The sequence below is a fragment of the Phacochoerus africanus genome, chromosome 2 (assembly GCF_016906955.1).
Source record: "Phacochoerus africanus isolate WHEZ1 chromosome 2, ROS_Pafr_v1, whole genome shotgun sequence".
Classification (NCBI taxonomy): domain Eukaryota; kingdom Metazoa; phylum Chordata; class Mammalia; order Artiodactyla; family Suidae; genus Phacochoerus; species Phacochoerus africanus.
The window spans coordinates 8,975,300-8,991,696 of record NC_062545.1 but is presented as its reverse complement, the minus strand read 5'-3'; the positions used below and the strand labels follow the sequence as shown (position 1 = coordinate 8,991,696).

The following is a 16,397-nucleotide window of genomic DNA, read 5'->3' as shown; positions in this document are numbered from 1 at the left end:
AAAAATTTTACAATAAAGACAGTGATAACAATGATTAGAGTTTTTGATTCTTCTTAAGTTGAAATTCAAGTTCATATGGAGGACTAAACAGAAGAGTTAGGAAAATTATGAAACAGAAGAGTAGTGGGGGAGTTCCCGTTGTGGCACAGTGGTTAACGAATCCAACTAGGAACCATGAGGTGGCAGGTTCCATCCCTAGCCTTGCTCAACAGGTTAAGGATCCGGCATTGCCGTGAGCTGTGGTGTAGGTTGCAGATGCGGCTCGGTTCCCGCGTTGCTGTGGCTCTGGCGTAGGCCGGCGGCTACAGCTCCGATTGGACCCCTAGCCTGGGAACCTCCACATGCCGCAGGAGCGGCCCTAGAAAAGAAAAAAAAAAAAAAAAGGGTAGTGAGGACTAGTCCTAATTGATATTCACACATATTATAAGAATAAACTGAGAAAAGAATATTTCAACTTTACCACACGACTGCTAACATGCAATAATCTCCTACAAATCAATGAGAAAATAACCAACAAGAAAGGCTATGGAAAAATGAGCAACAGTCATAAGCAGAAAGTCCTTGGGAAAAGAAATATAATGCCTCTAAAAATATATGAAACAATGCCCAGCACTGCTCAGAATGAGAGGCATGCATGGTGAAATTACACTGAGGAAGGACATTTTACACCCACCAGACAGGTGGGGAAACAGCCCTTCTCATCACCCTGCTGCTGGTGGTATCAACGGGCTACTTCTACGGAGGACAATTTATCGACAGCTGACAAAATTACAAGTGCCCGCGTCCTCCAACAATTCATCCTCCAGAGACAATCACACATGGACAAAGCGATAGAGAAACAAGTCTGTCCACTGTAACTTTGTAAGAACAAAAGATTGAAATGACCCCATGTCCTTCGATACGGGCTGGTTAAATAAACGATGGTACCGTTATACAGGGACTGTCACGTGAGTATAAAAGGTCCCGAACTTCTTCATATTTTGATGTACATCAGTCTTCAAGATAAACCTTAGCTGAGGAAAAGAAGGGGCAGAAGAGTGTCCTTTACGTAAAAAGTGTGTGTAGCAATGCGTGTGTTGCGGTGGAGACGGAAGATGATTTATTACTGCGTCTCTTTTGAAGCATTTTGTATTTGAACGAGGGGTCATTACTGACTGCGTACGGACCACCTGCTGGCAAAAGAGGACAACGACAAGGTAGTGTCTTTCAAGAGTGTACATATGAAGTTCAGTGTCTCCTGCAGGAAATAGAGTCCATAAGTTTCTGAATTCTGAGTTAATTTACAGGCTCAGTAAAACTAGTCAATGTTCAAAATGTTTGGCCGCTCTATAATTCTCATTCATGCTGTCCTCTCTGAGCCTGGGAACTTCCAAATGCCACAGGGGTGGCCCTAAAAAAAGAAAAAAAATAAACACCCTCGTCTAGCAGAGATAAGGGTGGACTGGTGGGCTTTGAGGAGAATTTTTCTTAAAAACCTACCACAACCTGCCTCCCCCAAATCCCTCTCCTCACCCCACACCGTCCTATCATCTGACCTCTTCCCAACCTAAATGCTCCAAGGAAAGAACGGGGAGAGGAAGAGAAAGCATGACCTGAGATTTCCATTGCAGTTCCAACCCCATCCTTGTTTGGCAAAGCTTGCAAGTTACTTATGAACTGACAGACTGCGTGGCAGTCGGTAGCATATGCAAAAAGGAATAAATAAAAAGGTATAAACTCATGGTGTGGTCATATGGATTATTTTCTGACTCTAACATGAAAATAAATATACATGGGTACTGCTTCTTTATCAATGGATTAAGACATAGCAAGATTAAATAAATTCACAGATTTAAGAAATGTTACACATCACTTTCCATAAGCACAACTGAAAAATAATTTCCTAAGGATTAAAGAAATCCATACGAAAAGGCTGAAAGAGTGACGGTATTAAAAACAATAATAAAGGGGGAGGCATAAAAATTAAAAGGAGCCAATAACAGGGAGTTCCCGTCGTGGCGCAGTGGTTAACGAATCCGACTAGGAACCATGAGGTTGCGGGTTCGGTCCCTGCCCTTGCTCAGTGGGTTGACGATCCGGCGTTGCCGTGAGCCGTGGTGTAGGTTGCAGACACGGCTCGGATCCTGCGTTGCTATGGCTCTGGCATAGGCCGGTGGCTACAGCTCCGATTAGACCCCTAGCTTGGGAACCTCTACATGCCGAGGAAGCAGCCCAGGGAAATAGCAAAAAGACAAAAAAAAAAAAAAAAAGGAGCCAATAACAATAAAAGCATAAATGGAAATGTCAGCTAATAAAGTTCTAGAGAATTTAAAACCATAGGAGTAACAAAGCTTTTTATATATCATTTTCTTTTTATGATACTCAAACTGAGACACAACATTACTATGTGTTACCTGGTATTTTTCTTCTTTTTGGCTGCGGTGTGCAGCGGCTTGATGTGGGATCTCAGTTCCCAGACTGGGGACTGAACCCAGGCTGCAGCAGTAAAAACTCCAAATCCTAACCATTCAGCCGCCAGAGAACTCACAATGTGGTATTTTTGCATTTCAACAGGTTTATAACATCCAAATGATTGAATACATAATGGATATTTTCTGACTATATAATCTACCTTCCAATTAAACATAACCCCTAGAGTTATCTCTGTTTTCTTTAACATACAAAAATAGTTTGATTCATTGTTATTTAAGTATGTGTAAATTTGTGTACAGCTAGTTCTTTTAGCAATATCATGATTCATCCATTCATTATTCAATAAATATTTATTGAGAATGTATTGTGCCTGAGGTACTGTATTTGGTACTGGGGGAGATTACAGGCTAGTGGAAGAGAAAAACAGAAATAAGCAAAACCAGTAAATATATAAAATAATCACAGAATGGGATAAATGCTATGAAGGGCAATACATGCAATAAACATCTGAGATAAAGACAAAGTCTCCCTGAGGAGCTGACGAGCAGGGATGTGAAGGATGAGAAGGAGGCAGCCATGTGACAAGCAGGTGGCAAAGCAGTCCACGCAGAGGGGAGCTGAGCAAGCTCAAGGAATGGAGAGAAAAGGCCAGTGTGGCTGAGGCAGAGGGTGCGCGAGGGAGGGAAGGAGAGGGTGAGAAAGGAGGTAAAGAACTGGCTTCGGGCAAGCTGAGGCCGAGGCCTGCTTAGAGAGGCAACATCTGAAAATAACTTTCTATTCTCCTTGGAAGACCTGGATATGAGCTGGGTTTGCTGTATCTCTATTACTCGATGAGCAGATTTACCCATAACCAAAGCTGGAAGGAGGGAAGGTACAGGGAGTTCGAAGATGACAATAACAGGCTTGTCCCAGCAGAAGGAATCCTTCATCCGTACAGCTGTACATCATGGGGAACTTGCAGGGCCTAGAAAGCCTGTCCATCCCCCTGAAAGTAGGCTGCAGTCTCCTGTTTTGTGTAAGTATCTCTGTAGGTTTCAAAATCCTTTGCCATTAAAGAAATCTCCCAGCCTTAAACCCTACTTACTGGCATCTTTCAAACACAACCTAGTGCCGTATTTATGCAGACAGATGTCAGAAGTGTCTTGAGGCAAGGACTTCAGACCTAATGGCTAAGATGATTTCAGAGAGGCTTTGGGAAATTACAAGGGAAGATGGTAGTGCTAGAAATGCAAGATTTTAGCTGGACTGACCTTAGGCCAAGACCACAAAAGCTTTATGATGGGAAAATGTCTCAATGCACCACATCCACTGTTCTCTTGACTTCAGGCAGTTTGTCGCATTAGATCAAAAAGAAATCACAATCTGAAATGTCCAAACTTCTGCATCCCTGCTTGTGTCCTTAGGCTCTAGGTCACAGGCACCTGAGGTCCTCTAACAGAGGCTGAAATTGGAGACAAGCTGATTGACTGGGAGTGTCCAAATGATGACAAAAAAACAAAAAAGACTGAAACCCAGATTCCGACATCAAAGAGGGAGTGATCTGGATGGTAACATCTGGGATGGTAGCCGACCAAAGACCACCCTCCCTGTCCCCAAACTCCCACTAGAACTGCAGTCCGCAAATCCCCAGGCAGGTATAGGACAGCTTCCAAGGTTTTAGATGTGGGAGTAGGTGACAGTAAAACTGAGAAGTGCTTTCACACTCACTGATCCAGTTCTCCCAGAAAGAATAAAAGGAGGGGAGTCAAATCACTGCCAGGGTGAGTGGAGGGCAGGGGGATGTGGGGAGTTTTGATACTTCTTCGAATTGTAAGTCCCTTTGGTTTATTATGTGTGAGAGCTAATCTCTGGTGTTTCTTTATAAAAAGTTACAACTTTAGAGCTCGGCAATTTGTGCAAACCAATTGGCAGAAACGAGGTTCATTCAAAAGCATGAGTTTGTAACCTAGGTCATCCTTAAGAGTCTAGGATAGCTAGAATTCAGGGGAGAAGGGATGTAAACTAGGATGTGAAATAAATCACATCTTTATTTCCCTAACCTTTAACCGAAATTTTTCACTGTATTCAATTACATACATAGACAACAAACCACATAACAGCAGCAGTCTGTGCAACTGCGCAGTCTGTGCAACTGCTTCAACAACAGGAAGCAGGGATGCTTCCCTACCACACACCATTAGCGCAGCTATCTGAAAATTACACTATGATCCTCCTTGCTGTGAATGCCAAGGGCACCTTCTCACACTAGTGACCTCGAATGGACACTGCATCTGACTCTGAAAAGGTTTAGGGCAGAAACAGTAACTGTGTGTGAACAGACATACAAAAATGTATCTATAGAGAGAGGGAGAGTAAAGGAAAAAGGATAAAATAATTAGGATAAAAATGAACAACTGGCAAATCTAGCGAAATGTATTATTGTTGTGATTCTTTAAGTCTGAAATTAAAGTACATGTGTTAATTCTATTACAAAATTTTTGATAACAGTATTTCAGTATAATTGGTTTCCCATGTAATCATATGTACTGTATTTTATGCATCTAGAAGTGACTTCATAGACTTTACCAAATCACCAGAGGGACCCATGGTGCTTGAAGAGTGCCTGGGGACTGAACAGGACAGGCTTGTCATAAACTGGTCAGATCACTAAAAACCAAATGGACACTCCTCCTATTCCTTCCTCCCCAACTTCTTGGCATATAAAAAGCTCCAGAGCCTGACTAAACTGGGGTGGGGGTGGGAGTGGAGAGACAGGAGTAACTAAGATGGAGCTGCTTACTGTTCCTTTTTCTTTTCTTTTTTTTTTTTTGTCTTTTTGCCTTTTCTAGGGCCACTCCCATGGCATATGGAGGTTCCCAGGCTAGGGGTCGAATCGGAGCTGTAGCCACCGGCCTACGCCAGAGCCACAACAACGCAGGATCTGAGCCGCGTCTGCAACCTACACCACAGCTCACGGCAACGCTGGATCGTTAACCCACTGAGCAAGGCCAGGGACCGAACCCACAACCTCATGGTTCCTAGTCGGATTCGTTAACCACTGCGCCACGACGGGAACTCCTGCTTACTGTTCTGATGAGATGGAACCTCAGGATTGAAATTAATATTTATTTCAATATTAGACTAAAGACACTCCACTTGTTTAGACTGCTGGCTGAGGCCACGACCTCTGGGTGGCAAAGACCTGGCAGAGTTTACTAAACCACTCTCTCTTCACTTCGCCCAGGGTGAGGAAAGGCGATGGACACTACAAAAGGCACAGAGATGTTAGCTGAACAGTGACAAGGGGAAGAAAATCTATGTGCTGAAAATGAGGACCACGGGGCCAGGTACCAGGAGCTCTGCATGGGAAAGAGAGGAGTTGGCGAGGCAGTGGGGGACGAAGCCGGGAGGATGTGTTACAGGAGCAGCGGCCTCCTGGTGTCGGCGCGAAGAATCAAGAGGAGCGAGGGACATCTTACTGTCAGAAAACAAAGGTGCTCTCAGAGCCACCTCGAGGGTGGAATCAGAAGGATAACAAGGCCGGCCTAAGGAACGGGCTCTAGCGCAGCGGCCTTCTGAGCATCGAGAGGAAAACGACGACTGTGACCCACCGGAGTGACGCCGAGGCTCGGCCCAAGGGGGAAGTTACCCAGGAGCAAACTAAAGAAGCCACGGCCACGCACATGTCCCTCATCTCTTGCAAAAGGGGAAATGAGGAAAAGATAAATCTTTTTGTTGACTGAAAAAAGCACAACAGGAGACTTGCGCGTTAAGTTTATTTGGGGCAAAATGAGGACTATGGCCCAGGCGACAAGTGTCTCAGCTCGCTCGGAGGAACTGCTCCAAAGAGCTGAGGGGGAGCTACACACGATTTCAGTCAAGCACGTGTTGGCAGACACTTGCTGCTAGTCACAAGGAGCAGATGTCACTGCCAACGATTTTGGTGCTTTTCTAGATACGAGGAAACGCAAGAATTTGGGCGCATAAAATCTTCTGAAAGTACCTAACTATCTGCGGGTCTGTTCTGCCAGTTCTTCCTAGAGCACAGAGCGCTTCATTCCTGATCCTCACCCGGAACTCTTCCAGGTTGTGTTGAAGGTCAGTGGCTGCAGTGGCTAGTGGCTTAACCCTTGTAGAGGTAGATGTTAAGTGCCAATTTTTAGTTGGCAGTTCAAGGGGTAAAAGAATACAGAATGCTATGATTTGTTTGGGTTTTGTCTATTTGTTTTTGCTTTTTAGGGCCGCAGGTGTGGCATATGAAGTTCCCAGGACAGGGGTTGAAGCAGAGCTATAGCTGCCAGCCTACACCACAGCCACAGCAACTCAGGATCTGAGCTGCATCTGTGACCTGCACCACAGCTCATAGCAACGCTAGATCCTTAACCCACTGAGAAATGCCAGGGACTGAACCCACATCCTCATGGATACTAGTCTGACTTGTCCTCGCTGAGCCACAACAGGAACTTTGATTTATTTAATTAATAAAATACTTTCTCCTCACTGAGTAGATTATATAGTTGTTATGGTGACTTTAATTTGCTTTGATTTCTCCTAGAGATATATTTTATGACGACAGAAATCTTGCTGAGATGACACCACACGAATAATGGAATTCAGCAGTCGCCCTTGGGTGGCCAGAGGTCTCTTTAGGACACTGTGCCTAGGACACTGCTTTGATTCACTTAGAAGCCCTCTGCTATGGATGGGCAGTTTTACGCCAGATATTTACATCTAGTCAACAGGCCATGGCTAAAACAGTAGGAGTCAGTGACCCAGGGAGAGAATATAAACACCACCATTGGAAGGCGTGACTTCCCGCCTGAAGGCGGCCTTACTCTGAAGGAGAAGAGCTTCCCTGTGGAACATGCTGAGAGCACTAAGCAGACTGCATCTGCAACCCTAGCACGCCATGCCCTCCTCACCTACGGCCTGGTCTCCTGCAGTTTTCAGACCCTTTGCCACCAAACAAATGTTGTGCCCTATACCTGCGCACACTGGCACCTTCCTGTCAATCTCCTCACCATCCCTAGAGGGGGGCACACTGGTAAATAAGGGCCAGTCCATGCCTGGATCACAAAAAGCGAAGGGCTCAGATTTAACGGAGGGCTTTAAGCAGGAGTATGACTGGATCTAATTCACGTTTGTTTTTTTTTTTAAGTCACTCTGGCTGCAGTGAGGACAAAGAACAGAAGAGATAAGCTGATGTGCGGAGGTTGATGCGGTGTCCACAGCTCACAGAGGTGACGGAGACACGGTAAGGAAGCTTTCTGGCCCAGCAGATGGTGAACCTGGCTTCTAGCTGTGGACAAAGAACGTAGTCTGCCACTGCAGCATACAAGAAACGTCACCCCTATCAAGCCACGAGCCACCACAGTGCGCCCTGAGCAGAATTCAGGGTGAAGGAAAGCAGGAGACATTCTGTGCTCTAGATATTTGCCCTGGACGGTCAGGATGCAGATCTAAGGAATAATTCCAATGAGTCCAGACTCTTGTATCTCCCCATATATAGAAAATCACTAAAATCATTAACCTGAGATGCCTGGTTTTTTGTGATTAGCAGTAATCTTTGATGTTTAATTACATGTTTTTGTTTTTGTTTTTTTTTCCAACCAAAAACTCGTATATCCTGGCTCCCCTCTCACCTCTCTGGAGCAGTTACTCAGAGCTATCTGAGAGGATGTTTCCTGGGCTACAGTCCTCAGTAAGGCACTCTGAGTAAAACCTAACTCCCAACTTTAGGTTGCATTTTTTCTTCAGTTAACACAGTGAACCCCTCCCATGACAAAAGTATTTAATATAACAAGAGCTATTTTTTTTTTTCTTTTTGGCTGCACCCATGGCATGTGGAAGTTCCTGGGCCAGAGACCAAACCTGCACCACAGTAGCAAACCAAGGTACAGCAGTGACAATGCTGGATCCCTAACCCAACAGGGTCAGAAGGGAACGCCAACAAAAGCTATTTTAAAACAAAGCCAAGCTCAAAAGAAAATAAAAAGAAATAGAGGGAAACTCTTCAGTTAGAATTCAAAACAGAACATTCGGCAGAAGTGGTAATACATAGCTAATGAGATAAAATTCTTGCAGGCACCTCAAGATGGGATTTTTAACACTTGTTAAATGCAGAAAATATGGTTTTGAGTCTCACTTTCTATGGGAGCTAGATTTGAGATCCCTATATAAAAACAGAACCCCAGAAAGCAACAAGAAGCCTATTTCTGCTTGGGGCTTTGAGTGAGAAATCACAATCCTGGAGTTCCCGTCGTGGCGCAGTGGTTAACGAATCCGACTATGAACCATGAGGTCATGGGTTCGGTCCCTGCCCTTGCTCAGTGGGTTGACAATCCGGCGTTGCCGTGAGCTGTGGTGTAGGTTGCAGACGTGGCTCGGATCCTATGTTGCTGTGGCTCTGGCGTAGGCTGGCGGCTACGGCTCCGATTAGACCCCTAGCCTGGGAACCTCCATATGCCGCGGGAGCGGCCCAAGAAATAGCAAAAAGACAAAAAAAAAAAAAAAGAAATCACAATCCTAAGACTATCCCGTCTGCAGGTGTATCTGAACTTACACTACTTATGTGCTACAGAAATTCCAAAGTAAGGAATTAATATAAATTAGTCCCCCCAAAAAGACAAAACAAAACTAGGAGTTCCTACTGCAGCACAGCAGATTAAGGATCTGGCATTGTCTCCACAGCAGTTGGGTTTACTGGCGTGTCACAGTGGGTTAAGGTTCTGGCATTGCTGCAGCTCAGATTCAGTCCCTGGTCTAGGAATTTCCATATGCCACGGTGCAACTAGAAACCACCCACCCTCCAAAAAAACCCAGTCCCATGACGGTGAACTCCTAGGGTAACTAAAAGAAACATAAATATTGCTCCGTAGAGAGAAATTTACAATCTGAGGCACTTGGGACACCCACAGAAAACAATCAACCTGGCTAAAGATAAGCTCATGGTAAAAATAATTAACCTATGTTTTCTGGGGTTTTTTTTTGTTTTTTTGTTTTTTTTGGTCTTTTTGCTATTTCTTGGGCTGCTCCCGCGGCATATGGAGGTTCCCAGGCTAGGGGTCCAATTGGAGCCGTAGCCACCAGCCTACGCCAGAGCCACAGCAACGCGGGATCCGAGCCGCGTCTGCAACCTACACCACAGCTCATGGCAACACCAGATCGTTAACCCACTGAGCAAGGGCAGGGACCAAACCCGCAACCTCACGGTTCCTAGTCGGATTCGTTAACCACTGCGCCACGATGGGAACTCCTGTTTTCTGGTTTTTTTTAAAGGGCTGAATCCATATCATGAGGAAGTTCCCAGGCCAGGGATTAAATCTGAGCCACGGCTGCAGTCTATGCTGCAGATTAGGGAATGCCGGATCCTTTAACCCACCGCAACAGGCCAGGGAAGGAACCCGCACCTCCGCAGCAACCCGAGCCATGCAGTCGGATTTTTAACCCACTGCACCATGGCGGGAACTCTTGATTAACCTATGTTAATCCACAATCTAACATAAGGGGGAGTCAGTCCTACCACAAACAGGAATTTACACCCCAATAAACTACGATAATAAAAGACTCTGAAAGAGACTTTAAAATTATTTTAAAATGAAAGAAAGAAGAGAAGCCAAGATGAAAGAACAGGGCGCCATGAAAAAGAGATGATGGTGACCAGGAGTAAGCGACTGCAGTGAAGACGGTGAGACAAACGGATTCAAGGTGTATCTGAAGGGACGGTCCGCAGTAACTGCTGATTAGGTGAACATGGAGGAAAGGAATGGAGAATCCTATGCTTGAGCTTAAGCAACTAGGTGGAAGCTCTGCCCCCTTGGAAATGAGAAGGACTAAAGGAGGAAGAGCTTTCTGGAGGGTGGGTGGGTTTGGCAAGTTAAAGGTTAGGATGCCTACTATAGATTCAGGCAGAGACATTAAGCAGAAGGTCCAATATTCAAATCTGGAGCTTAGTTAGAACACGGCTAAAGACAGTGAATATTGAACTGAGGAATCACCAACACAGAGGTAACATTTAAAAGCCTTGTCAATGACTATATGTGCACTCTTCAAGATGCAACCTGTATTTCCCATGAAGCCTTTTAAAACGGCCTCGTAAACAGGGTGATGGGTCTTGGAGTAACTTGCACCTCTCTCATACATTCTGTGACTTTGTTTATTTACCTCTCTCATGATCCCAGACACCTAGCCCAGTGTGTAGCACACAACGAGGAATCAGTATGTTTACTTGGTTCTTGGATGAATGACGACCCTAAAGTTCCAAGTGCTCGTCACAGCATCTCGGAAAAGGGGCCACTCAAAAATGCTTACCAAATGAATAAATGAGCTCACCTTCTGAGCAGCGAGGCTCTGACTGCTTTCACTCAGAGCCAAAGATGTAAAATACTGGATACACGCATCTAGCTCTGTTTGAGGTAAAGAAGCCAGCAACTGTCTGAGCTCTTCCTCAATGGAAGAATCCTGAAACAAAGGAAAAGACAGTCTTCATAATTAAACAACGGAGTATAACAAAAACACCCCCCAAACCAAAGCCAAAACAAAACAGTAGAGACGAATCAGTGCTTGTAGTCTTAGACACAGTCACCTGCCCAGGCAATGGAGAATCGCTTCACTGCGACGCCCACCCTGTGGTGTCTGCTACCTCAGTTGGGAAGACCCACCGCAGAGCAGAGCTCTGGACCTGCACCTCACAGGCCGCTTCACAGTCTGACTCAAAAGGAACTGCTACACTCTTTCTAACGAAAGCTGACTGTTTAACATCCAGACGTTGTTCCTGAGTTTCTAACAACTCACATCTAGTATATTTGGGGTTTTTTTGTTTGTTTTTTTTTTCGGCACATGGAGGTTCCCAGGCTAGGGGTCTAATCGGCGCTGTAGCTGCCGGCCTACACCACAGCCACAGCAGCACAGGATCTGAGCTGCGTCTGCGAGCTACACCACAGCTCACGGCAACGCCGGATCCTCAACCCACTGAGTGAGGCCAGGGGTCGAACCCGCACCTTCATGGTTCCTGGTCGGATTCGTTAACCACTGCACCACGACGGGAACTCCTGTTTTTCTATTTTTAAAAAACTAATTGCAGGTTTTTCAAATTTTCATTTTCTAGAAAAGTCTAGGGAAAGTGCTCAGGAAACATGCTCTAATATCCCTATCAGTGGTTAATATTTAATATCTCTGTGTAGTAATATGTTAATATCTATATGTGGTGGTTCTCTAGGAACAGTTTTGCATCCCAGGAAATATTCAGCAGTATCTGGGACACTTTTGATTGTTACATACAACTGGGAGATGCTACTGTGAGCAGATGCCAAGAATGCTGCCACAGGGTACAGAACAGCTTCCAGCAACAAAGAATTATTTGGCCCAAATGTCAGTAATACTGAGGTTGAGAAAAACTGATCTATAGCAACCTTAGAACAAAGGGCCAATTTATGGATGTTGATATGCTAAGAAGCCACCCTATAGTGTACAGGGACTCCCAACCCCCCAGAGGGAAAATAATTTAGGAGAAACAGGAATTAAGAAATCCTGGAATGGGGAGTTCCCGTCGTGGCTCAGTGGTTAACGAATCCAACTAGGAACCATGAGGTTTTGGGTTCGGTCCCTGCCCTTGCTCAGTGGGTTAACGATCCGGCGTTGCCGTGAGCTGTGGTGTAGGTTGCAGATGCGGCTCGGATCCCGCGTTGCTGTGGCTCTGGCGTAGGCCGGTGGCTACAGCTCCGATTCGACCCCTAGCCTGGGAACCTCCATATGCCGCGGGAGCGGCCCAAGAAATAGCAACAACAACAACAACAATAACAACAACAACAAAAAAAGACAAAAAAAAAGAAGAAATCCTGGAATGGAACTACAATTTCAGGATTATACTCTAGTTTACCTGCTTGTGACAACGAACCAACAAACTGCTTTTTAATGGTTATCTTGAACCCGAAGTGAAGATTATATATTAAACTAGCTTTCACTCACTAGTTTATTTTGTTTTGTTTTGTTTTTTATTTTTGTTTTTTTTTTTTTGCTTTTAAGGGCCACATCCGCAGCACATGGAGGTTCCCAGGCTAGGGGTCTAATCAGAGCTGTAGCTGTCGGCCTACACCACAGCCACAGAAGCCCTGGATCCGAACTGGGTCTGCAACCTACACCGCAGCTCACGGCAACAACAGATCCTTAACCCACTGAGAGAGGTAAGGGATCGAACCCACGTCCTCATGGATACTAGTCAGGTTTGTTAACCGCTGCGCCACAGCAGGAACTCCTACTTACTTCTTTTAAAGACGGCAAAGGAGGCGGGTGGAGAAAAAAGCGAAGATCACTTTCTTGGCTTCGTGCCAAACCAGTAAGAGTTCTCAGGTCACAGGCTTGAGCAATTATCCTATACTGGTAATCTAGTATAAGAGTATATTGTTAGCACTCAAATTAGCTTATGGTTTTTTCAAAGATTAAATGAAGAATTTAATTTTTAAACTACAAGTTTGTAATTCAAAATTTCCCAAGTTTTTTTCATAACTGTGACTGCATTTATGATACCAATAAGCTAAATATCCCACATTTCTATGACTGACCTTATAATTCTCAACATATATCTAGGTATATCACAATCTAACTAACCTTTTAAAAAAAAATAAATGTGAAAACAGAACAGAACCAAATTAACTTCTTCTCCTTTCTTTAAAAAGAAAAAAATTATTACAGTGTTCAAAAGCTGTTTTTTTTGTTTTGTTTTTGTTTGTTTGTCTTGTCTTTTTGCTATTTCTTTGGGCCACTTCCGCGGCATATGGAGGTTCCCAGGCTAGGGGGCTAATCGGCGCTGCAGCCACCGGCCTACGCCAGAGCCACAGCAACGCGGGATCCGAGCCGCGTCTGCAACCTACACCACAGCTCACGGCAACGCCGGATCGTTAACCCACTGAGCAAGGGCAGGGACCGAACCGAAACCTTATGGTTCCTAGTTGGATTCGTTAACCACTGAGCCACGACGGGAACTCCCAAAAGCTGTTTTTTGATCAGTAATCAAAAAACCTGAGGTTCCGTTTAGATCTACAGTGCCCTGGTATGTGGTGCTTTGGCATTCCACGATGTCTATGAATAACCTGAGGTTCCAGACGGCAGTACTTTGTTTTGGCCTTCATGGTTTAGCCCTTCCCTTCTTTAAGTGTTGGTTCCTCCTAAGTTCATGTGTTGAAATCTAAGCCCCAGTGTCAGGGCCTTTGTGAGGCGATTAAGTCAAGACAGTAGAGCCCTCATGACTGGGATTAGTGTCCTCATAAAAGAGGCCCCAGAGGAATTCTCTTGTGGCACAGCGGGTTTAGGATCCGGTGCTGTCACAGCAGCAGCTTGGGTTGCTGCTGTGGAGAGGGTTTGATCTCTAGTCTGGGAACTTCCACATGCTGAAGGCGTGGCCAAAAAAAAAAAAAAGAGAGAGAGAGAGAGAGACCCCTTCTGCCTCATCAGATAGCAAATCTGCTGGCATCCTGACTTAGTATTTCCAGCTTCTGGAAAACTATGAGAAATATACTTCTGCGGCTTATAAGCTACCCAGTATATGGTATTTTGTTATAGCAGCCAAATGGACTAAGCCATGCGTCAAAAACAAAACTGCAGAGTTCCCATCGTGGCTCAGTGTGTTAAGAACCTGACATAGTTTCCGTGAGGATGAGGGTTCGATCACTGGCCTCACTCAGTGGGTTAAGGATCCAGCATCGTTACAAGCTGTGGCATAGGTAACAAATGTAGCTTGGATCCAGTGCTGCTGTGGCTGTAGTGTAGGCAGGTAGCTGCAGCTCTGATTGACTCATAGCCGGGGAACTTCCATGCAGTGCAGGTGCAGCCATTAAAAAACAAAAACCTGCATCCACTAAAGGAGACTTTTCTTTTAGCTACATCTGAGGCATGTACAAGTTCTCAGACCAGGGATTGACTCTGCAACATTATTTTAATAATGGCACTTCATAACTTGGGTAAGTTCTTGAAAATCAAGTGGGGAACATTTTCAAAATCTCTGTGCCAGGGCTCCAACTTTGATTTGAAACAGATTTTTATTCTAGGTTTCCACTCACATTAAGTAAGTTTATTTTTACATTATAAATTATTATAATTATAGCCACCAGTCAAACTAATTAACTTATATGGCGACTGAGATCTTATTCTGTGACTGAATTTTCTTTGAAAACATTATTCTTTTTTATTTGTTTACCTAAATTTTTTTGGCTACACCCATGCATGTGGAAGTTCCTAGGCCAGGGATCAAACCTGAGCTGCAGCTGCAGTCTGCACCACAGCTGCAGCAACGCCAGATCCTTAACCTGGTGCCCCAGAGGAGACATCTTGTTTACCCACTTTTATAAGATGACTCCGCTAAAAAAGGGTACTTTAGACCCTAACAAAGTGTACTTTAGAGCAGATCTGAGCTCTCCCTTCATGTACTTTTACTGCAGAACTTGAAATTTAAATACAATGAAATATTTTAAAGCTTCATTAAAGAACAACAGGCACATGGAAATGAGGGACATTTGACTAATTATCAGCGTTGAGCCAGACTGTCAAAGTGAAAGCAAATATAACCTGGGTACAGCCAGCAATTAAAATACATTTCATTAAATAGGAACCAAAAGAGAATGCAAATACAGCTTTGGCCATAATCATCAGAATCACGAGTTTCTCTAAGCAAGTAAAAGCTCATTCTGGTAGAAAGTTATACAAATGTATCTATCTCAGGGTGTCCTTACCAAACACAAACGGCTACCAGGCCAGCAGGTTCTGAACTTTCTCTATCACTGGAGTTCCTCTTAAATTTCTTTGAAAATATTGTTTGCATATATTAATATTTCCTGAATTATTCTCCTTCCTGAACGTCTCCTTCCCTGTCTTTGACATCAGAAATCAGAGCTGGCTGACAGTGTGCCCTGTGCTCGGGGCTCGTTACCGTGCCAGTGATGGGCCTCTGACATCTCCTGCACGGCCTGCAGTCGTGCTGCTCTGTCATCCGACCTGCTCTTCCTCAGGAGCAGCCACACAGGACATTCATGATCTTCCACATCGACTGTGCTGAAAGTGTCTTTGCAAAAAGGAAAAAGAAAGACAATGTAAACAGTTAAAACAACACCTGCATCCTCACATTTATTAAGACAGTAGTTTATAAATATCTGAAATCTACAATAGCAAAGTTACATCCATTTCCAGATGCGGCTGATGACTGACAGGTTTGTTCCCAGTTCTATCATATTATCTTGTTTCATTCATTGTGTTTTATTTATATGTGCTTTTGTTTTCTATATTACATTGCTTTCACAATGTGGACTTTTTTTTAGCTCTTTTTCCCTAAAAATCTTTTTATTATTGAAAATATCAAGCATATGAATGGATTAAAAAATAATACATTAACATCCACATGCTTACCACAACCAGATTTAATAAATATTACTTTGCCATAGTTGCTTAATCTAAATGGATATGTATTTTTTTTCTGAAATATGTGAAAAGAAGTTGCAGAAATAATGACATTTCAACCTTTCAAGAGTTCAATAGGCATCCCCTAAGAATAAGCCTGTACTTTCCTATATAATCACAATGCCACTATAACAGCCAAGGAGACCAAAAAAAATCTTCCAAATTATTTAAAATTCAGTCTAACTCCATATTCAAATTTCTCTACTTGTCCTCCAAATATCTGGAAACCTGGATTTTTTTTTTAAACCAGGTCTCTTCAGTATCTTAATTCTAGCAAGTCTCTCCACCTTTTCTTTTTCATGATGCCAACTTTTTTTTTTAGGGCCACACTTGCAGCATATAGAGGTTCCCAGGCTAGAGGTCAAATCAGAGCTGTAGCCACTAGCCTACACCAAAGCCACAGCCATGCAGGATCTGAGCTGTGTACACCACAGATCACAGCAACACTGGATCCCTGACCCACTGATCAAGGTCAGGGATCGAACCCACGTCCTCATGGATACTAGTAAGATTTGTTTCTGCTGAACCACAACGGGAACTCCAATGATGCCAACTTTTTAAAG

General features: G+C 44.1%; 1 protein-coding gene across 5 annotated transcripts in view; it reads right to left on the bottom strand.

The window, feature by feature from the left end:
- Positions 1-16,397, bottom strand: part of SERAC1 (serine active site containing 1) — a 65,759-nt gene that overhangs the window by 25,233 nt on the left and 24,129 nt on the right. For all 5 annotated transcript variants that reach the window (XR_007133485.1, XM_047769840.1, XM_047769842.1 and 2 more), the window contains exons 6-8: positions 15,311-15,442; positions 12,652-12,773; positions 10,723-10,851 (exon numbers count right to left, since the gene is read on the bottom strand). Coding sequence is in view for 4 of the 5 variants with exons in the window: in XM_047769840.1 (XP_047625796.1) it covers positions 10,723-10,851; positions 12,652-12,773; positions 15,311-15,442 (383 nt within the window). In the remaining variant the exon portion in view is untranslated. The remainder of the gene's footprint in view (positions 1-10,722; positions 10,852-12,651; positions 12,774-15,310; positions 15,443-16,397) is intronic.